General features: G+C 47.8%; 2 protein-coding genes across 10 annotated transcripts in view; both read left to right on the forward strand.

Moving 5' to 3' along the window:
- Positions 1 to 5252, forward strand: part of MIB2 (MIB E3 ubiquitin protein ligase 2) — a 110314-nt gene extending 105062 nt beyond the window's left edge. For 5 of the 6 annotated variants that reach the window (XM_084651812.1, XM_084651815.1, XM_084651813.1 and 2 more), the window contains one exon: positions 1155 to 4321. In XM_084651812.1, the coding sequence (XP_084507938.1) occupies positions 1155 to 1396 (242 nt within the window). In that variant the 3' untranslated portion in view covers positions 1397 to 4321. Of the gene's footprint in view, positions 1 to 1154; positions 4322 to 5155 lie in introns of those variants that run through there. The other variant, XR_014714464.1, reaches the window with a different exon arrangement.
- Positions 4988 to 22375, forward strand: part of MMP23B (matrix metallopeptidase 23B) — a 38327-nt gene continuing 20939 nt past the window's right edge. Inside the window, exons 1-3 of one of the 4 annotated variants that reach the window (XM_084651818.1) lie at positions 4988 to 5101; positions 17178 to 17354; positions 20898 to 21028. In XM_084651818.1, the coding sequence (XP_084507944.1) occupies positions 17184 to 17354; positions 20898 to 21028 (302 nt within the window). In that variant the 5' untranslated portion in view covers positions 4988 to 5101; positions 17178 to 17183. Of the gene's footprint in view, positions 5102 to 5723; positions 5827 to 16654; positions 16770 to 16836; positions 17007 to 17177; positions 17355 to 20897; positions 21029 to 22375 lie in introns of those variants that run through there. The other 3 variants (XM_084651819.1, XM_084651821.1, XM_084651820.1) reach the window with 3 other exon arrangements.

Raw genomic sequence — 22375 nt, forward strand, 5'->3', positions numbered from 1 at the left:
GCACCCCTCTGGCAGAGGTCACTGAAGACAAACATGCTGCTGCTCACTTGGGTGGCACCAGGCTGTGATCTTGCAAATGGGCCTGATGCCAGCTGGTTGCCTCAACAGAAGTATAGAGGAGCCAAGAATCTGTCACATGATATAGATGTACAGAGCTGGCCAGGGCAGAAATCCTCCCTAGGAGCATCCATAGGCAGGAGTGCCCTGTTGTTGCTGCATTCTTCAGCCATATAGAATACAGGAAAATATAATGGCTCTGCCCTCCCGAGTTGGAATCTCTGTGAAGATTCCAGTCCATTGCAGCAAAGAGATTTATGGAAGCAGTCAGGCTTTTGAGCATATCAGCAGGATGTCAGCTGGCTTGGGCCACACCATCGTCACCATTTATCCCTAACTTCATCCTAAAAATTCCTTACAAACTTAACTGATGTGGTCACTTCACCCACCACTGGAATGCAACTGCCTCTGGGGTGAATCAGGGCATCTGTTTAAAAGCACACAGCAACATGACCTAGTTGTTTAGGAACAGAATGTGAATAGTATTATCTCTAGCTGAAAGCAGATGGAATTTATTTACCCCAGCTGGAATTTGCCTAGTACACGGAGCTCTTTCATCTCATCTGAATTAGAACCAAGTATCTCTACAAGTTCTGCTCTGTTGAACTTTGCACATAAGGAGAATTAAATCACCCTCTTGAATTCTGTGGCTTGTGTTGTGCAGGAGATCACAATGCTCTCTACCAACTTTCACAGCTCTGAATCTATAGCCTGAAAAGCTAGAGCAGAGAGCTGACACAGTACTGCAGACAGGAATTTAAACTCAGCGTAGCGAGGGCATGCAGTGCCATAACACGTCGCAGACCAGTTACTGAGGAGCAGCGTGCCCAGCTCTTTGCTAGCATTGCACTTTTCTCTACTTCCAGGTAGTGGCAGCTGCTTCTGGAATGATGTGGGAGGATGTGCATCTCAGACTACAATTTATATGCCCCTTAACAATTCAGCACAAACCAAAGGAGAGAGAAGCACTGGCCACCCTTTCACAAAATACTTACCTCTTACTTCTCAAACTGTCTAGACAGGGAGTGCATTGGAAGGTGCTTGCGGAGGAAATAGGCAGAGTCCCCAGCCACTAACTTGCTTCCTGTTCCCCACAGACAGCACAGAGGTGGAGTGCAGCCCCAGTGCCGAGTCCACCGACCAGCGGAAGCTGATGGAGGAGCTGCAGAGCCGCTACCGCCAGATGGAGGAGCGCATCACCTGCCCGATCTGCATCGACAACCAGATCAAACTGGTCTTCCAGTGCGGACATGGCTCCTGCCTTGAGTGCAGCGAGGCCCTGACTGTCTGCCCCATCTGCAGGCAGGCTATCCGGGACAGGATTCAGATCTTTGTCTGAGGATCTGCGCCCTCCCCTCCCGCTCCTACCTTCCTTCTCCCTTTGTGCGTCCATTTAGTTGAGAATCATGACCCATCCACTGTGTTTGTCTGACTGTGAAGCCATCCTGAAAGGGGGAACATAAATCACAAGAGTCAGTCGTGGGGGAAACGCTCTCCCCGTAATGAGAGCGAGCCACCAAGCTTGTGGGGAACCAGCCCTCCCGCCCTGTGCTCCTCTCCCAGCATGGACGGCGCCAGGCGGAATGCTGACCGGATGCCACCGTGCTTTGTGCTGACGACTGGAGGGGCTACGAAATCAGCGCCTGGAAAGAGTGCTTTCATGTGCAGACATTTCAAAGGCTGTCCCGCTCTTGTCTAGTTCTCTGCAGCGTCTGATTTGCAGCCTTACGCAGCTCTGGCAGGACAGGCTGCGGCCCAGTCCTTCTCATTCCCCGGCAGGCTGTGGCAAAGCAATACTCTCGCACTTCACACAAGGCGCTATCCAGTGGGATCAGGCACTGCCCCGGCTCTCCCGCAGGGTTGTCAGTTGTGGGGGACGCTAGTTAGACAATGTGTTCTCAGAACCAAGCCTTTGGGGCATGACAAGGTACTTGGATTTGGGCAGGCGGGAGGAGTCTGGAACTGACATGTTCCCAGAGAGAGAGAGAGAGCGTGTGCCTTAGAGATAAAGTAGTGAACATTTACTGAAGAAAACATTGTTGCAGCACGTATTTTTGACCTCTAAGTGACATTCTTCTGCCAGCAATCTACCTTTTTTTTGCAGCCATAATTCCAGAGACTCTTGAGCTTTTTACCCATAATGCCAAAGGCAGGTGTCAAATATTCCAACCAAAATGTAAAAATATAAAATAAAATACGACTAAGGCAGAGGAGAGGAAATTTGTTTTTCTCTTTCTGTTTGGCAGAAAAATTTATTAAAATAGGACCCTTATATTCCATAGAACATTAATAGGATTGTGTGAACAATAGTGTAAATCCTGGGGTCAGCTCGATTCCAACTGCATCATGTTTTCCAACCAGTTGATTTGGGAAGAAGCACCATCCTGTGAACTCTCACCCGTACCTGTGACAAGGTTCTCAGGGTGTCTCCCTGAGGAGCTCCCCTGTGTGTGTTGTATGTAGCTTTGTTCTATGCAGTTATGCTGCAGACCAGTATAATCTTTTCTTATACCTAGAAAGCAGTGCATAAAATCAACTGGAACACAGCGTTTCTTTCTTAAATTCGTTCATTACCAAAGGGGTGGCAAAGGATTCAAATTAGTTTTGAATCCTTGTGCGTGTGTAGTGGTTACAGGAATACATATTGCCTAGTAGTAACGCCATAGTGTTCCAGGAAATTCTTATGTCACAGTCCCCACTTGGTACGGATAATATCTCAGAATGCTTTCTCAGTCGAGTTTATTACAATGTCTGTGCTCTTTCCCAGGCAAAGGTACAATCTTGGGTCACATTTAACCCCCAAATGTAGATTATTTGTAAAAATAAGCTTTGACAAAACTAAGACGTAGGTTTCAAGAACTATATTTTATTCCCAAGAAAACAGATTTTCTAATAAACAAACACTCCCCTCTTTGTGTTTGCTGCATCGTTCTAAGTGAAAACGACTATGAATGTCCATCTTCTATTACCCTTTCTCATAGGAAGTGGTACCAGAGACTACCAGTGCCTGCTGATGATGAGAGGTACAGCCGGTTTCAGCAGTGTAACTGAGCATGCTCAGTGCAAGCCAAGCAGAAAATCTGGGCGGGGCCCGTGGTCCCCATGTCCCCCACCCCTATGCGATGCCTCAAGTAATCCCATTCAGTGCAATGGGGCTGTTTATGAAGTAGGTTGCTACTCACCGTAAGAGTGATAGAATATGGCCAAATGGGACTCCTCTGTAAAGAAAAGTGACATTGACGAGCCTTGTTTTTATTGTCCAAGCTTGGACAAATGCCGAAAGCAAATAATCCACATGTAACAGCATGAAGTACATTTACAGTTGGATTTTCATAAGGACTTCCTGTTGGCCTGACTCTGCTCCCACTGAATGCAGTGGGAGTTCTGCTGTGGAGTTCAGTGGGAATGGTTAGCCCAGTGCTAAGATCATCTGAAAACTCCACCATGGACTTTCCAAAATTCTTTAATAATCTAAGGTGTGATTAAGATGGGTCAGAACATTTTTCATTTAAAAATAATAATAATAATAATAATCTGATTTCTTTGAACCTGACGCTGTCCCTATCAGGGCCTGATCCAAAGCCAATTAAAGCCAAGAGGAATTTTTCCATTAATTTTAGTGGATTTTGAATCAGGCCCTAAATCAGAATGCTGGTCCCAAATCAGTCTGAAGAGTTAGGGGAAAAATAACATCAAGAGTGCTAGGCATCTCCTTTGTAATTAAAATAAGCTTTACAGTCCTCAAAGTACAATACTGTCAGAGTCTATCCAATCAGTGACTGCTGCTCTTACTGCTCTCTGCTGTAAATTAATGATTTTACAGGCTGTACTTAAATCCAATATGGTACTAAGCATTAAAAGGACATTTTCAAAAGTATGCCTCTGCTGCAGCAACCACCAATGCATTTGACAAAAGGAAAAACAAACCAATGCACTCTCCTGTATGTCAGACGTCTGTTTGTGCTGCTTGGGGGACTGCATATCGTGCAGCTTCTGTCACACTCATCTTGAAGACTCTGATGCTGGACTTTGTCAGCGTACACAGAAAAGGATGCATCGGATCTCTGACTTCTTGGCTTTTTAAAAAAAAAGTTCTTTGTGCCCGAGGTGAAGGTATCTTGGATCACTGCTGGGCCTGTGAAAATGGGGAGCTGTCTGTAGTGAGAATACAGAGTCTTCAACCTTCAAGGTGCATAGCTGCTGCAGAAAATGTCTTTCCATTTTGCTGCAAATAAAATTTTTTTTCCTGTTTTCCCTCTTTTAATTTTTTATTTGTTTCTTCAACTTTAATGGTTTCTCAATGAAAATTTCCTTCCAGGCTCTTCAGATCTTGTGCATAGATCAAGACCCTTTGTGTTGCCAGAGTGGAGGTGGAATTTGGTATGGTCTGCGCTTTAGAGCTATGGGTATCTTTTTATAGGTGGATTCCAGGGAGCAATAAAATTAATTTCCTGCCATTGGTTTAGTCTTCAATAAGAAATCTGAGCGGAGATTTTTACCATTTTCCAGTCTCTTATATTTGGTAGGCTTATACTGAAAGTTTGAACCAGACTGCAGTCAGTACAATTTTCACTCATTCCCCTCTTTCGGTGGTGCTTTAAGATAGGAAGATCTTCTAAGTGGCTTTTCAGAGGGGTTTGAGGAAATCAGTTTATCCAGCCTTTCCTGCCATTTAGGAAAAATAATCAAGTTATGCACAGTTTGCCAGAAATCAAGATTGTTTTTCCATTAGGAAGACCTAAGACTGATTATCAAAGGCCAGGGTTTGACTTGGAAAAGGCAGATTCCCTAAGCGACGTTTGATGGCAGAGGAAGGATTCAGATAGACAAGAGGGTTTGGACCTAGCAATCTAAGCACAGGACTGAAACCAAAGAATCCTTGGGTCTTCTATTCCTAACTCTGATGATGATTCTTTCCAGGACCTTTGGCAAGTCCCGTAACCTCTCTGCCTCCATTTCTCCATCTCTAAAATGCATGATTGGGTTGTGAGAATTGATTAAGGTTTATAAAGCACTCCAGAAGATTGGAAGCGCTACATAAAAGGTAAGTGTTCTCAATTCCTGACTACCTGATAGAACCTCTGTCCTCCCCCTGCAGGATGAACATCATTGCATTGGCCCATTAATACCAGACCCCCATCGGTTCACCTGGATGGGGTTGGTAGACAATACTTTTCATATTCAGCTCCGCTGGCAAGCAGGGGGTTAATTCCCCAGCGCAAACTTCGCCTCACAAATACTGTTCCAGGCTGCATGTCAAATGCAGGTTTGCTTTCTGGAATTACTGTCCTGGCTTTTTTATCAGCTCTGAGTCTGAGCTGTCCACTCCCAGAATCCGTTTCCTGAGCACACGACCCATTTTAAAGGCCATCGTGCATGTCTGTGGAGTTCCTTGCCATAGCTTGGCGGTTGCAGTGATGAGATGGTTGACGAGCGTGTGCAGAAGTGTATGGAAGAGCCAGGACTCTAGTGCACTGAGGCAGATACCGCCCTGCCTAAAAGAGCATCAAATGGTTTCTGCTGAAGTGGGGATGGCTCCTTCGACCTCTGCACCTTGGCATTGGCCAGCGACATCCGTGGTGGGCTCTGTGTCTGTGGAACAGTGCAGCTGTTGAATCCCTGCCCTGCGGCAATGCAAGTTGTCATTCTGATGAGAAGTAGGGACGGGACGTTCTGCATGTGAGGCTCCTTCAGAACATGGAGAAGAAGTAACAATTGGAGCTGGAGGATTGAGGCATTTCTGGGAGGAAAGAGACCGAGATGGACTAGGTAAGGGCTATGGTCTCTCTGCCCCCTTGCCAGGGCTGAACTGAGGGCTTCTGAGGCCCCAGGTAGCTAGGGGGGAGAGGAAATCCAGCACTGATTTGCCTCCATTGGTGACCCTGCTGACTCGGGGAGACTTGTTGCTGGGTAGGCTAGGTTACCTGGCTGGCCTGGTCATCCGGCTGCCTGCAAGGCTATTTTCTTGCTAGGGGTCCAAGACAGCCCCAGGACAGAGACAGTGGGGGCTGAATCTCTAATGTATGACAAGAGGACTCCTCCCGCTAGGCAGAGATGGGCCAAGAAGTGATGGTGAGATTGGGCTCGGCATTCAGTTTAGCTAGAGATTACCAGGGGGCAGGTCCAAGGCTGAACCCAAGGGTGGGGTCGGGCTCAAGAGCACCCAAATCAATCACCCGAGACTACAACTTGAGCCATGTCTGAAGAAGTTGTTAAGACAGCCAGACCTTTCCAATTTGGGTGGGACTAGGGTAGGGAATTGGAATTCCACTCCACTCCACACACACACTCACTCACTCACTCACTCTAAATTCAGTTGGGTTTGATGGGAGGAGCCAGTTTAGGCCCAGAGTGGTATATTCCACTTTGCTGCTGATCATGTAAGTGGTAACAAACCGAGAAGGGTCAATTAAATCGCTTTAGCCAGTGGGCCAGCACCCATTTAAACACAAAAAAACACACAATGGCCTTTTATTCAGTCAAAGGCTACAGATCCTGATGAACTCTGTGTTAGATACAGTTTATTACCATCTATCTGCCTCAAGACAAGACCTGCAGGCACTCCGATGAACGGGTTAAGGGGTTGCCTGCTTGTTCTCTGAGGCCTCTGCATTTGCCTGTCTTCCCTTGAAATGCTGTTTCGTACCTTCCAGCAATGGCAGCAAAGATTAGATCCCAGACTGGGATCTTTAAGGTATAAGACTTAAAATAAGAGACAGCAGCTGAGACAGATTAATGCTATAGCCTAATGAGATTTATATATAATCCCCTTTAACCAACATTTCAGGTCAGGTTTCCAGTCTCTTCCAGAAAACTAATGTCTTTTGTTGCATTACAGCGGCCCTACTGATTCAAATTTATTCCCACATTTAGAGCTTGGAAAAGCAAGCTCTTACCAAAGCTTAAACCCAGTACCAAAGCTCCCATGGATGTTCTGTCTATATTGGAATTTAAATTATGTTGTAGAAGCCTTTGATCCTGTAGCAATGTTGCAGTGAAATCAACAGTTCTCCTCACATGCGTAGTTACGAATATGCTTGACTTAAGTACTTACATGGCCCCCATCATGGTAGTATCTGAGCATCTCATGATCTTTTCGTCCTCAGTGGGGAAATGCTAGTATCCCCTTTTTAAAGACGAGGAACTAAGGCACAGAGAGACTAAACAACAAGCCCAAGGTCACACAGAGGGTTTGTGGCAGAAGACGGAACTGAACCAAGAGCTCCTGAGTTGCCATCCTTCCTCTTAACCATTGGCAGGATCACCTCCTAAAGGAATCCACGTTTACCTGCAGTAATTGCCACCCAAATAGGATGGCTCTGAAATCGTGAGCATGAAAATGATTATGAACAAGAATGAAACAGACTTCTTTGATATTTTTTAGTTTCATTTGCCCAAGTTGAGATAAATACACGCTGTAGACTAACCGCATGAAGAGGGGAAATAACGGAATTTTTAAAATGGACCATTGTAATGCTCTTAAGGTGTTTTTCTCTACCACAGCTAAAGGAGCATGTTGGCTTACAAAATCCAGGCAAAGATTGTCAGACATGACTAGTGGTTTTGCAGTGACTCGGTTGCCGGATGCTCAGTCTCAGACATCTTTTTCAGACAGTGTAGAATACTCTGCCTCTGAGAGCTGGGCCCTCTTAAGGTATCCCAAGTTGGACACCCAAAAACGGCTAGTCACTTGAAAATCTTGGCTGCAATTTATAAGTTGACACTGGTTTCGCATGTTGATTTCTTCCAACTAATCGCTGAATGAGGCGCGGGCCTCCCTTCATTGTCAGTTTGGCTTAGCGGGAGGAAGAGCTGGTCCGTCTTCTCTCCTTGGTTTTTAGGAATCTTTGTTAAGGTTTATGATGGGTAAGGTTGCCAACTGTCTAATCACACAACCCAGACACCCTTGCCCTTCCCCGCTTCTCTGAGGCCCCACCCTCCTCCCTCCGTTGCTCACTCTCCCCCAGCCTCACTCACTTTCACCAGGCTGGGGCTTGGGGTGCAGGAGGGCGTGTGGGGCCCAGGGGCTCAGTGTGTGGGAGGGGGCTCCAGGCTGAGCCTGGGGCAGGGGGTGGGGTTCGGGAGGGGATGTGGGGCCCAGGAGTTTGGAGTGTGGGAGGGGGCTCTGGGTTGAGCCTGCGGCAGGGGGTTGTGGTGCAGGAGGGGGTGCAGGGTACAATCTCTGGGAGGGAGTTTGGGTGGGGGGGGCTCAGGACTGGGGCAAGGGATTGGGGTGTGGTAGGGCGTGTGGGCTCTGGGAGGGAGTTTGGGTGCAGGAGGGGGCTCTGGGCTGGTGTAGAGGGCTAGAGTGCAGGAGAGGGTGCGGGGTGCAGGCTCCCAGCCTGCCCTGGCCCCACGCTGCTCCAAGCAGCTGGCATGTCCCCGAAGCCCCTGGGTGGGGGGCAGGAGGCTCCATGTGCCGCCCCCACCCGCAAGCACCACCCCTGCAGCTCCCATTGGCCACAGTTCCCGGCCAATGGGAGCCATGGAGTCGGGGCATGGGCAGCGCACGGAGACTCCTGGGACCGTCCCAGGGGCCGCAGGGACATGCCAGACACTTCCGGGAGTGGTGTGGGGCCAGGCCGGGTAGGGAGCCTGCCTTAGCTGTTCTGCGCCGCTGGACTTTCAGCGCCTAAAATCTCCCAGTTTGGCTTCAGTAGCCTCCAGGAGATAGGGCCTGATTCTGGGAGACTCCTGGGGAAACCTGGGGGGTTGGCAACCCTAGTGATGGAGTGTATCAAAAAAAAGAGTTGAATTAGGCCAGGAGGGCCCAATCAGTCAATTAAGCTGCAAAGGGGGGAGATTTAGGCTGTGTGGAAGGCACTAATTAGAAGAAGGCTCACCTGTGAGGGGACAGGAAGTGTTTCTATAAAGCCAGGAGGCTGGAGACCGTGCGAGGGGCATGGCAGGGAGGAAACCTGCAGTCTCTGTCCCTGAGGAAAGGGAGAAGGAAGGGGAGGTAGGAACCCCTGAGAAAAGGGGATAGGAAGGAACCCATGAGGAAGGGTTTATCTCGTAGGCCTGAGGGAGAAGGGGCTGACTAGGAAGGCTGGGAAAAGAAGCATGGTAGGAAGCAGTCCCCAGGGAAGAGAGCAGTAAGGGTGGTGCAGTCCCAGGCCTTAACTGCTCACAATGGGGCCCTGGACTGGAACCCAGAGTAGACAGTGGGCCTCGGTTCCCCTGCCATCCCCTGCAGAGTGGCATTGCTTGGGGCAGTGAATGGGGCAGCTGCCTGACTCCCTGCTGGAGTGATGTAGTCAGGGCAGTGGGCTGAGGATTGCCCCACTCTGCTGGTGCTGAGAGACTTCTAGAGTCCTGCCCGCCTCCACTCCCGCCCAGCCCAAAGGGGAAATCACTGAGCGGTGAGTAGAGTACCCAGTGACAAAACCACAGAAGAGTCCTCAGAACAACCCCTGTCGTTGCTCTAGCCCCCGCAACTCTCACTTTGAGGGTAAGTGCCTCAAGAAATTCTGCAAGAGGAAAGTGGCTGAGTTAGTATTTTTTGTGCGTGCTCTTCTATTTTTCCTGGCAAATCCTATTCTCATCCAGCTGGGAGTCTGGTATTTGAATTGGCAACTGATTTTGTTTGCAGTTTTTGTGCAGCTGGTCTTGCACGGAAAGTCATTTCTGCAAACCTGCCTCCATTCTGGGCAGCAAGAGGACACAATCTCATTCCGATTCCTCCTGCCTCTTCTAAGGCCTTGTAGACTCAGAGGATTTGCCCCCATTTCAGTGTTGCTGCCCCAGGGCCAACACCTAATGCAGACAAGCAATAATGTTAATTTAAAGGCAGTGGAGGTGCTTCGCAGTGGTCATGGTGTTGTCAAAGAGCCTGTAAGAAATTCCAGTTTTATAGAATGGAAAAACTCTCTGCATGGTCAAGAGATTCCTGCCCTGGAAACACCATTAAAACCTGCAGGAGCATGTGTTAAATAGGGTTGGCTTTATTATATTGATACTTGGAATACTTGATCCTTGGGGCTTGTCTAGAGTAGACTAGGAGAACTCACACCAGCGTGACTACAATTACATCGGTGCGATTCCCTGACATAGACCCCAAGCACCAGTATAAAGCAGGACTGGATGGAATCTCTCTAAACGAGAACAGCCACCTGTGCCTTTGCATTGACCTAGCTCCTGGGCTAACAGCTGGTTCACAAATGTCTGTAAGAGCTCTGTAAATGGCTTTCATTATTTCCAGTGGAGTTCAAAGCCTGCTTTATTTCTCAGCCTTTCCCCCTGCCCCGCTCATCAGAAGATGCTGATATCGTGACAGGCAGACATTCTTTAAGCTTTCCTCTGAGAGTGCCCTTCTGGGAATCTCCCCACCACACACAGCCCTCCCTTTGCTCTTAATATGTGAATTTAGTGCTGGTGGGGGGGGGAAAAGCAGCCCTGGAAACTGGAAGCCTCTCAAGGGCCAGATCCAAAGCTCATTGAAGTTGGTTAATGGGAGGCTTTCCATTGGCCTCATTGTGCTTTGCTCCGACCCTTCGTCCATCAGAGGTACGGTATCCCTGATTGCCGAGCACTTTGTGCCTGCAAAATCAGACCCAGAACACCAGTGTGAATGAAGCAGATACATTTCACTTTTCAGTTGGGGAAAGGGTTGCAAGGTAGTCTCATGCTGTAACCACTGGATCCCATTTCCCCTGATACAACGAGGACACCTGTCCAGTAAAAACTGAAATTAAGAAACACCAAACTCATTCCAGGCTCTGAGCCAGGCATAAGAGGGCAAATGATTCTTGGTGACTAGCATGATGTGTGGAATCCGTCATCCTTAAACAGGGAGCATTTGTTAAAGAAAATGGCCTCATCACACAAACAGGTCCACCACAGAGCTTGAGTTCCAATTTTGTCTCTCTTGTTTACCAGAGACAACACCCTATCTAGAAGTCTGTATGTGGCACACAGACACTTAGTGGCTGACTAATATACAAGAAGTAAATATGATACACAGTTATTACGATGACCCTATCCAGTGACCAGAAGTTGAAAGTCACTACCTAGCCTATTATTGTATCCCCTTAGCCAGATGGCTTAACTGTCCATTGCTTTTATGCTCTGAACAAATGGATGAAATTGTTGAGTAGCTCTTTTGAGGGCAGCTGTTTCATTTTGTTTTTTCTTCTCCATCTGCATTTCCGACTTCTCAGCGGTTATGAGCAATGTTTGTTCTTCTGCCTTTTCAGAATCTTCCACTATCTGGGGAAGAATGTTGTTTCTTTTTATTCTGGTGCAAATTGTCCTACAGTACTCCTCCCTCCCTTCCCCCCGAAAAGAAACAACCCAAGAAAATCCTAGCAATTTGTTGCTGACTGGGATTTTAATGCCTGTTGTCTCTTTGTGTGTATTTTACTTTCCCATTGAGATCTTTGGGCTTTCAACAGCATTTCCTCCCAGCATTGAAGATTCCTTGACTGTTTAGAGGTGTCGGGCATTTTCCTTTGTCCCGTCCCTCCCCTTCCCTCCCCTCCTGCCCCATTCCTATCCCAAATGTGACAGCGTGTCATTGGGCCAGCATTTCCAAAGTGCTCAATAGCCAGCCATCCCCCTGGGAAATCTGGCCCATTCTCCCTATTTTACAGATGAGCAAAGCTGAGGCCCAGTGAGGTGAAATGACTTGCCCCAAATCACGCAGAGGCAGAACTCAGAACAAAACCCAGGTCTCCTTTATTACCAGGTCTGTGCTCACTGGACCATACTGCTTCCCTCAGTGTGAATGTAACACTGGATTGATACACGGGTAGAATTACAGGTCAAGTACTAATGTAGCTGGCCAAAGTACAGCAGCAATAATATCTGCTACAGGGTGAGTCTGGTGAGCAGTTTTCTGCCCCCTTTTCAACACTGTCCCCTCATGCATTGGTGAATGTTGCTGCGTCCTCTCAGTCGCTGACCGACCACTGAGCTTCTGGTGTGGCTGAAGCCCTCGTAGGGCCAGGCTATGGTGGATGCTTCTGAGCTGCTGCTCCAAATCCACCCTTTAGCAAAATATTCCATCTCCTTTGCCTGCTAGAGGAAGACCTTGTTTTCAGCTCATGTTCTAAACGGCAGATCTCTCTCTCTTTTGTTTTCCCCTCTAGAGATAACTGTAAGGCTTCAGCAAAAGCTGATGACAAGGAGTAATGTGCTATTGAGAGAGATGAAGCTCTGGGGTGGCAGATATTCTTTGTCTCAGGTTGGACTGTGATGTTTCCCAATGCTGCAGCAGATTAATAATCCTTTATACTGCATAGTCCATTTACAAGGCAGAAGTTTTTCCTGCCTTTGCCACAGGCAGCAGTGAAGTAGCCAGGCAGGAATGCCTCCAGGGCTACCCAAATGTAAGGGTAGCTTTTGCTCTGCGAACCAAGAGCTCCACTGAGAGTCAACAACCGTTTTCAGATGGGCCATCAAGCAGCCAACGCATGGAAAATACCGTTCAGCTGCCACCACCCTGGGCTGGATTTGAACTGGTGTCCTGGAGGTGAAAGGTCGCTGCCGATGCCCTGAGACATCGAAGGTGACATGAATGGAGGATGAAGACGGACCTATCCTCTGACTTCTAAGGTGGGCCTTCCAGAACAGAGCTGAGGACCGGCGGAGGGGTGACATGAAGGAAGTGTGCCCTGCCACTGCACATGGTCTACTTGTTCTGTAGAGACATAAAAGGAGTTCCAGGCTCCTGATCTGTCACATGGCACTGTTTAGTTTAGGGTGAAATTCACACCTGTGCAGAGGGCCAGTAGTGCTTATAGGTCCCCACCATTATCAGGTTCCCACTGTGTGAGGTGCTGTGCGTACATGAGACCATTCTTAAGCCCTCTGTTGTTGGAACAGGAGTGGTGCATAACCCTTGTGCTAGCCTGTTGCACAGGGGTGAATTCTACCCTTAAAAGTTTGACCCGTGTAGCAAAGCCAGATCTGTGTGGAAACTGTCCAGAGGGAGGCCATGCTATGGTGATGTAACAATTCTAAATGAAGGGAAGAGGGAAATGCAAACAATAATCCATGTGAATGCAAATGTTTATTTTATGAGCTAAAAGCTGGACTTGGGAATGCAGCCACTTACTGTGCATTATACACGGAACAACCACGCAATGCTCCAAGCCAAATACACCAGCAGCTGGGGATGAAAAAAATAGAGCAAATATAGAAACCTTGCTCCTTTAACAAAGGTAATGCAAAAGTAACCCAATTCTTGACATTTTGGGGTCTCTAAGTGATAATTTTAGTTCTTTGGAACAGGTCAGTCTCTTAGGGTATGTCAAAGCCACTTGGAGGCAGCTTTCCCCCATGTGATATTTACCACACAAAGTGTCTTAGGAAATGCATCCCTGATTGTTGGGGAGAACCAGCCTCCTCAAATCAGATCCAGGTCTCAGTCAGCACTGCTAACTGCTGGGAAGAGAACACTGTGTAGTTAGCAGATACATTTAAGTTGGTTATATCCCCGCATCATCCCATATGGCTTCCCTCAACTGTAACATGTTCCACTTCAGTTACAACTGTGTGCGAAGACGCAAGCCAGTGTTGCTAGGAATATTTTCTGTCCAAATGTAGCTGGACTGTCGATTCTGGCATATAATCCAAGCCAAATATCCAGACAGGAGAATTTAAAATCTATATTGGATAGAGCGTTGGATTCATAGCAGCACTCTGCACTTGTCTAATCCCTTTCATCTCAGGATTTCAAAGCACCTGACGAAGCTAGGAAAGTATTTTCATCTCTGCTCTGCAAGTGGGGGTGCAAAATCAGAGGGGCTAAGTGTCTTATCCGAGGTGTTGCAGGGAGCCTTTGGAAGAACTGGGAATGAAACTCTGGAGTCTTGAAGTCTGCACTGCCCCCCAGAAGGGAATCTTGAGAGCTGGGCAGCAGGATGTGAGAGCAAAGCGCGAGTGGCAGGCTGTGGGGAAGGTACGAGTCCATTGAGGGCTGCATGTGAGAAGCCATTGAGACAGATACACCTTTACTAAGAACTACCACTTTCCGAAGTCCACTAAAGGACCCAGATGTGACGGTGACTTTCTCCGGGATACTAGGTGCTCACTCAGTTAAGATTATGTATCCCTTACAGCTCTGTGAGCATCCAAATAAAACCTGTGAATAGCCCAGCATCAGAACTTTCCTCAGCTGACCCTTCAGGCCCTGCTCTCACTGCCAAAGTAGCTGAGGTTTGTCTTGGCCAGGTTGTTGAGCTGATTTTTCTAAGCAAGTATTTGGTTTAAATAGAAAAAGTTCTAAAGGATCCTGCAGCCAGCAGCTGGTTGGAATTGCACACAGGGAGGCGAGTTCCTGTGCTGATGGTCGCAGCGCCTACCCACACAGTGAGAAAGGAGAGACGCCTGCTTTCCAAGAACCACTCTGGTTTGAAGATCTTGGTCGCCCACTTCCCATCCCGGAGAACCATTTCCTTCCCTTTCCTTTCCCCTTCAGACAGGAGTGTGTGACACTAAACACCCCTGAGCTCCTGTAACTTCTCAGCAGCCAGTTTCCCAGTGACCCGCTTGGGGTCAGACTGGGCGGGGCTAAAAAGTAACAAGATTTCTGCTCATATCCAGAATGTGTCAGATGGTCTCTGTCAACTCAGGTCAAAGGCCTTCGCTGTATTAAACTTCAGTAGCCTCTTGAATAACCGATATAGCGCAGCAATTAGAGCCTCCAGCAGGCTCCTTTATCAGCTGATTCATAGTCCATTCAGAAGAGAAGTGGGTCCAGAATCAGAACCCTCCATCCAAACTTTGCTATTGTTTGGAATCTGAACCCAATCCATATTTTGCAGATAACCCTATAATTTTCTAGAGCAGGCCAAAGCAAGCCTCCAACTCTTCCAGACGTGGCGGGTGTTTGGGTTCTGAATTCAGCTTTTGCAAACTTATACCTATGTGGTCTTGGAACTCAGCCTGGGACTCAGAAGAATGGGGTTCAAAGACTGTGACCTTTGGCATGTCAGAGAGGTTAGTCTCTTTGTGCCTCAGTGTCCCATCAGTAAAATGGGGATGCTGATACTGCCCGCGCTCACCAGGGTGTTGAGGATAAATACAATAGAGTGTGAGGTACTCAGTATTCCGGTGGTGGGAGCCGCAGATGTACCTGTATAGATGAATATCAAGTTGAGACACTTCTTGCATTGTTGGTGCTTACTGGCCTGACAAAGGGCTGACGCACTGGGCCGTGGTGGTGTTACGCATACGCTAGTGAAGTTAACGTTCTTCCGGCAGTGTTTGCTAGCGGGGTTTTTCATTTGCGTCAGTACTTCTCAGCTGTAGCACAGACACGACCAGAGGGGTGTAGTTCCCAGCGCGGGTAGACGTACCTGGACTAGCTCTGCTCAAGCTGTAGTGCGAGTGGCTGTTGCCGCACGGGTGGTGGCTTGGGCTAGCCCACCGCCCGAGGTATGTATTCAGGCAGCCACGCTGCTGCTGTTAGCATTGCTCGCTTGAGCAAAGCTAGTGCAGGGACCACAACCCATGCTGGGAACTGCCCCTCCCCGCTGCTTTGTAGAAATACCCTCACTGGACAAGAACCACTCGTCCGAGCCCAGAGACCAAGTGCCCGTTGCAGTTCTAGCTCTTCCTTGCCTTCAGGGCTTTGCCCCGGCTATGTCTCTGCTCTCACGGCCTGCTAGTCTTCCTCCTCCTTCAATTCTAACCGCCCTTTCCTACCCTACCTTCTCCCGTGCTGCCCCCTGCACTGGCTACTTCCTCCCTATGCGCCATGCAATCTGACCCCCCACCCACCCTTATTCCAGTTCTAGTCCCTCTGTGAAACGTACTGCTGCCTCAAAGAGGCCATGGCGTAACAGTGAGGGGAAAATGTTTGTAAAATTTCATACAACCGTTTTTTTAACTTGTTCCAGGACATTTCAAAATCCCAGAAACTTAATTTTTCACTAAATTCCCAGGAAGTGACCAATTCCGCACTGGAAGCATGTGAACTTCCAACCGGTAATAGTTTTGGTTATGAACTAAGGGATTTTTTTTGTCTCAAATGAGATCGTTTGTAAAGACACATCAAAGTGCAGAAATCATCCACTTTCTGAGGATTTCAAATGTCACTTTGGATTTTTTTTTTTTTTTTTTAAAAACACTAGCTGGCAGTGAGCATTTACCCTCTTGGGAAAGCAGGAGAATTGCAAAGTCCTGCGTCTCACATGCCTGGCTGTAACCAGATAGCACAGTGATGTCAGTTCATAGCCTCTTGTTATCAAACATCTAATCCTGAAAGGCTGTGCTGGCCGGAAAGGCCAAAAAATCACAAGCACAAGATGAGAGAATTTCTGGCTAAGACTTTCAGTAGCAACTAGTGATTTTGATTTGGTGCATTAAAGGGGCCTGATTGTTCAGGGCATGCCAAGCCCCCTCCCTCTTAAAACCAGGCCCTTTGGAGTCCCCAGTCGAGACTCTTAAAATAAGTTAAGGCACCCAAAACTGCCACTCGCTTCTGGAAAGCTTGATCTCTGTGTCTCAGTCCCAGATCACTGAGCACTTTACTCCCCAAACCAAAACACAACGGGGTCCTTTAGGACTCTCTTGCCCATTTCCAGTAAGGAGTGAGTTGATGTTTAACTTCATCTAAGCTTTTGTAAACTGACCAAAATCTTCAAAGCAAAAAGGCTTTTGCTGCTTTCAGCCCACAGTTGCATTTTTCATTCTGCTCCTGTCAATGGCCTCTGGCAAATGACCGCTCTTCTACCGTGAAGTATCCCTCATGAACCGTTCCCAAGGCATGATGCTGGCTTCTGGATTCCTTTTTCTTCCCCTCCCCTTTTTTATTACATAAAGCTGACAACTACAGATTTGTCCCATGCTGACACTCAGCCAGTCAAATGAAGGAGTTCATGTTCATCCCAGCTTGCTTCACTTTGCTGGTTCCTCCTCCAGCCCTAACTTTCAGCTCAAGTAACATGATACTTCTTGGCAGGGGCTAATATAATCCCTAGCACATTGGAAAGCGGCTTAATGTAAAGTCTGCATTTTTTTAAATTGCTTTTTGAAAGGCTGGTGGTGGTTCCACACAAATTTTGACTGTAGGGCTCCTCGCAAATGCTCCAGATGCAACTGCGAGCAGGGGGGGTCACAAATACAGTCCAGAAATTGATTATTTTCTCCCTCCCCCCTTTTTTTAATTAAAGGCAGACATGGATCAAATGGAAGGACTTTCTGCAGACAGAATCAAGGGCTCTCTTTCATCTGACGAAGAGAAGTGTGGTAGATATAAATACATTGTGGGATTTTTATACCTTTTCCCTCTGGTGGCTTTGTTGGCTACTCTGAAAGATCCAGTTGGAGCTGCAGCTCAGAAATCTCAGGTAGGGATGGGATCAAATTCTCAAATGCTTGGAATGGGATACAAAATATGGAGAGAGAGAGTGTGTGAGTGTGTGTAATGCAAGGGTGACCTAAGTTAGCTAGAAACTCCTTTATCGCTGGCTTGTCAACTCCAGTATCTGTTTGTATCTAGTGAGTCCCTTTCTGCAAAAGGATCTGAAAGGGAAGTGAAGAACCTGAAGATTAGGGTTAGAGGCTGATTCCAGACTTCTAACGATATGACAGACATTTTCTTTGCTATATCCAACCAGTAAATTATCTAAATCTCTTGGTGTTTCTGTCCCACAACTTGGCATGTGGAAAAACTCTTCAATTTGGGAGAGAGAGCAAGTAGCCTGAGAACTCAGCTCTGCCAGCCCAGTGTGATGTGGCTCATGCATATCCCAGCCTTGTAGCAGCTGAGCCAGCAGAACTCCGCGGAGAGGGCTATTGCGAGATCAGATGGTCCCCAAAGTAGTGCTGGACCCACCGAACCCAGTAGCTGCTGCTGTGATAAATTATTCTTATTCTAGGGGCATCCATTAGCAAGGTCTTCCGAAGCAAACTGGGATTCCTGGGGAACTAAGGCAAAGATGAGGGGGCTCCCAGTAGCCAATTTGATTTTGCTGCTTATGTCCCATCATGAAAAGTCTCTCTTGCTTCCTCTCCTGTTTGTATGGATCATTGGCTGGCAGTGGTGGTTCTAAGCTATCTAGCTGCACTAGAGCTTCACTAATGGAAATGGGACTCTATGAATCGGACAGAGATAAACGGGAAAGAACTAAAGTCTCTGCAACTCTATGCGGTAAACTAGTTTAGACAAATATGGACAAACAGACTCTGCAATAATTGTAAGAGGGTGGGTGGGTAGTGTGAAATAGGTGTACACATTCATGCTATCTTTGTGTGTCTTGGACTCCATTATAATGAGTAAAGATAGTCCTGAATCAAATGCCTGGATCTGAACACCCTCAAAACCTCTGGGTATTTGAAGGCTTAACTCAGGTGGGCCCCATCTGTACAATGGGCTGAATGGCAGCCCAGGTCAGAACATTCCCAACAGGCTTAAGTTACCTCCGCTGGGTCTGATTCTCCCTTACTCTGTTACGAGGCCAGAGCTGGGGAGGACAACGTGGCTTTAAACCACATTTTTAAACTCCTTTTATCCTGGGTCAGTGCCCAGCCCCTGATGTCAGTCAGAGCAGCTTCAGGGTTGCTTTAATGTACGTTGTGCTTCCCATGAGCCCTGAGAAATAGACAATAGCATCATGTCCCCTTGCTGCACATCCGGTTTGCTCTGACACCCAGGGACTGGGAGCAGGGCAGGGATGGAGTCAAGACACCAGCTCTGCACCAACTGAAGTGGCCCCCTGTTCAGGGTATTCCCAGGGAGCTGTTTCTACCCATTTTTATGGCTGCCTTACATTGCCAGAGCGGCATAAAAGGGCCCTACCGTAACTGAGAATGGGCACCACTAAGGCCAGTGGGATTGCTCCTGCCTTAAGAAAAGCAGCTAAGGCAAAACCCAAGCATGTAGGACTTGCTTAATTCATTGTCATATGTGACCTGCTTTGAAATTCTTGGATCAAAGGTGCTGCAGAAGAGCAAAAAGTACCTGATTAGTTGTTATCCCCCGGTCCACCTGCTCTGGTGTCCCATGCCCAGCACTGACCAATCCCTGGGCACCAAGGCAACCTTGAAGTCCTTACATTTAAAGAATTCAGTTGTTTTCAGTTACTCCCCAGAGAACAGGAATCCATGTCACTAAACTGGGTCAGACCCACAGCTGAGCTGGCGTGAGGCCTGTCTCCCCAGTGAAGACAAGTGGTGCTTCCAGGTTAGGATTCAACCTAAGGTTGGGACAAGGGGGAGAAGCCAGGTAACCTATAGTTGGTGGACCTGGCTGGTGGACACAGAAGAGACTCAGGTTCCCAGCTACAATGGAGTCTCTTGGCCTTTTGACAGGCAATGTTAGCTAAGGGGCAGGCCGCGCTGTCTGGTAACTAGAGCGTGGGCTGGTAGACAGCATGTTTGGGTTCTATCTTGCCGCTGCCCCTAACTTGTTGTGTGACCTTGGGTCTGTTGTTTCACTTCTCTGGGCCTCGGCTCTTTCATGTGAAAAGTGAAGATAATTCTTGCCTTCTACACGGGGGTGTTGTGAGGCTTAATTAAGCCACGTTTGAGAATTATTAGTCGTATTGCTAATGTATTGTATTATTATTGTTTTGACATCCTTGGAGCAGACATACAGTAAATACACAGTACATTAATCCTGAGCATAGGAGGCAGAGTTAGTAGAAGGTAGCCTTCAGGGATCAGTGTCGCACCTCGTCCTTTCCCTGTCTGCCAGGAGAACTCAAAAGAGCCAGGCAGGCCTCTTGCCTAATCCAATAAAGTTGGGGACAGCAGCAAACTAAAGGGATTGCTTTTATTGTTTTTAAAGTGTCTCCAATGCTTCCAGTTTACTTTCAGGGTGTTTCAGGTCCACAATCCAACTTCATAAAGAGCTACCCCGGCACAAATGTGAGCCTGTTTGACTCATTCACCCAGTGTTTCATCTCGCATATGGATGATGCTAGAGAAAGTTGGCAAAATAAAATGAAGTGAGAACTTTCCAGGAACTGCTGCGATCCCTGTGGCCACAGACTCTCAGGCTTTGACTCATTCTGCGCCACCCAGCACAAGTTAGGGCTGTACAGAGGCAGGTCTAGTAACTTACACCACTGACCTAAGGTCCCTTAGACTCCGGAGCAGTGAAACTCTGCTCCCTTTCCTTCCTGCCTGTCCCCTGTCACTAAGAACTCCCCCCAACACACCCCCTTACTCCAGGGTCTGGGGGTATAGTTGTGGGAGCCACCTTTCCCAGTGGGGTTTCCTGGTTAAGAGGAAATTCTCCACTGACTTTCTACTCTATACTGGCATTAGCAGACCAGAGAATCCAGCCAATAGATGTCAGAGACAGAAATGGCTGATGAGCTCCCATCTAGTTCATCTCCTGCCAGGAGAGGACTCCTCTCTTTTGGCCATTCCTGGTGCTTTGCACCCTCTGGTTTCTTGCATAATAACCTTTAGAGCAGGGGTGGGGGGGAGGGGCCGGGGGCTAGCCTCCCCGGCTGGGAGCTCAGGGGCTGAGCAGGACGGCCAGCCCGTGAGCCATAGTTTGCCCACCTCTGCTTTAGAGCATTCTGAATAGTCTGTCAAGATAAATCTTGCTGTGTATTTTCTGTGCTAACACAGTGCAGACTCCCACACATGAATGGACTCCCTAAAACACATTCCCAGCCCCAGGCACTAGGAGGGAGTTGGTCGGGGGAAGATGAGGAGGTTGGTTTTCACCAGATCTCCTCGCTGGGGGTACAGTTTAGGAAGATTGCAGCATCAGACAGTCAATGCTTTGCAGTCCTACCAGAAGCATTACTGTTTTGGGAGGGACACCCAGGGGCCCACAAGTAGGTACCAACATATGCAAGTGCCCTTAAATGGGCAGGTTTAGACACGCTGCTTGAGCGGCTCCAACTCCTTTAACCTCCTGTTTGTCTTTTAAGGAAGATGCCATATCGCCTGGCTTTCGGGGGGTGAGTGCCCCAGCTCTCCCACACCTACCCCGTACACGGAGAAAACGATACACACTTACACCAGGGCAGCTGAAATGGGACCACTTCAACCTGACGTACAGGTATGAACATGTGTTAACTCTGCCTGTGCCGGGTCTGCAATGTTTGCTTTGTGCCTTCCTGCATTTGACACGTACGTTTTCCAGCTGTGGATCCTTGTGCTAATTGAACTGCTTGTGAGCAGTGGACAGCTGGGAACAATTAGTTATCCAGACACACATTAGAGTAGGCTCTCTTCATACAAATACTGCTAGGTCTCTCCCACGGGTTGCACAGATCATGCTCCGAGCAAGACTCATTATATAAGGAACCAATGCATGGTATGCCATTCATGGTATGATGCTTGCTAACATCTGCAGAAACCTACAGGTTTCTACTGGATTTGGTGCTGATCTGGGATGAATTCCGGGTTGACACCCCTACAATTCCCTTTGACTCCATCGTGTGGTCCATTCACCCCTCCAAGATAAATATGTTTGGTCCTAGTTCACTCTGGGTGGGCTCAGCACTGGCTGAACTGCTCTCCGTGAAGTTGTTTGTAAAATTCTCCGTGTCTTCAATGGGAGCAGAGTTAGTCCAGCACAAAAACTCTGAGCTTGTGGCAGAAGTTGAACGTTATCTTTCAGATTAGATCCTAAAAACCAAGGTTTCATAGGGTGGTAGAATTACCTGGCACTTCTCATAAGAATGGAGGGTTCAACTCAATATCAATGGCCAAATTTCCTACCCACAAACATGACTGTCCAGAATATTGTGTGCCAGCTGGCTGCTTCAGAAGTGGCTGTACATTGGTGACAGGTTGTAGCTGTAAAGGGAGTGATGATCTGTTCTGGAGGGGGTGGAGCGATATGCATGTACAATGATGATGGCATTTTCCTTTGTGAAATAAGCAGGCTGCTTCTGCCAATAGCTCAAAGACCAAGTATCTGTGGAACCAAAAGATAATAAGGAACCTAATTCACCACTAGTATAAGCTGGTGCAAGTCCTTGAACTTGGTGGTGATGCACCAGGTTGCAGCAGAGAAAATGGCCTTGTGTGCGCTGCACAATATGTGTCATATAGACTCCAACAGGAGAGCACACCCCAAACTTGAGTCAAAACACTGCTCTCTGGAATGACACAATCCTAAATCTATAGGCCAGCTCCTCTGCTGGTGTGAGCTGACATAGCTCCAAAGTTGTGCTGAATGACACCACCTGAGGATCTAGCCCTTTTTTGTTACTTTCTGACCTCACTGCAATAACTGAAATTGCGAAGTGTTCAGCCCTTAGGCAAAACACCCCCTGAAATCACCAATGGATGAATAGCTTCTGGCCTGCCAATGTGTGCCCATCAGTGAGGCAGGCCAACCATGATGGACAATGGCATTGATGTCCTGACGGATGCTTTGCCTCTTTGGGATGCTGAG

Source organism: Lepidochelys olivacea, assembly GCF_965140295.1.
Source record: "Lepidochelys olivacea isolate rLepOli2 genome assembly, chromosome: 18".
In the NCBI taxonomy this organism is placed as follows: Eukaryota; Metazoa; Chordata; order Testudines; family Cheloniidae; genus Lepidochelys; species Lepidochelys olivacea.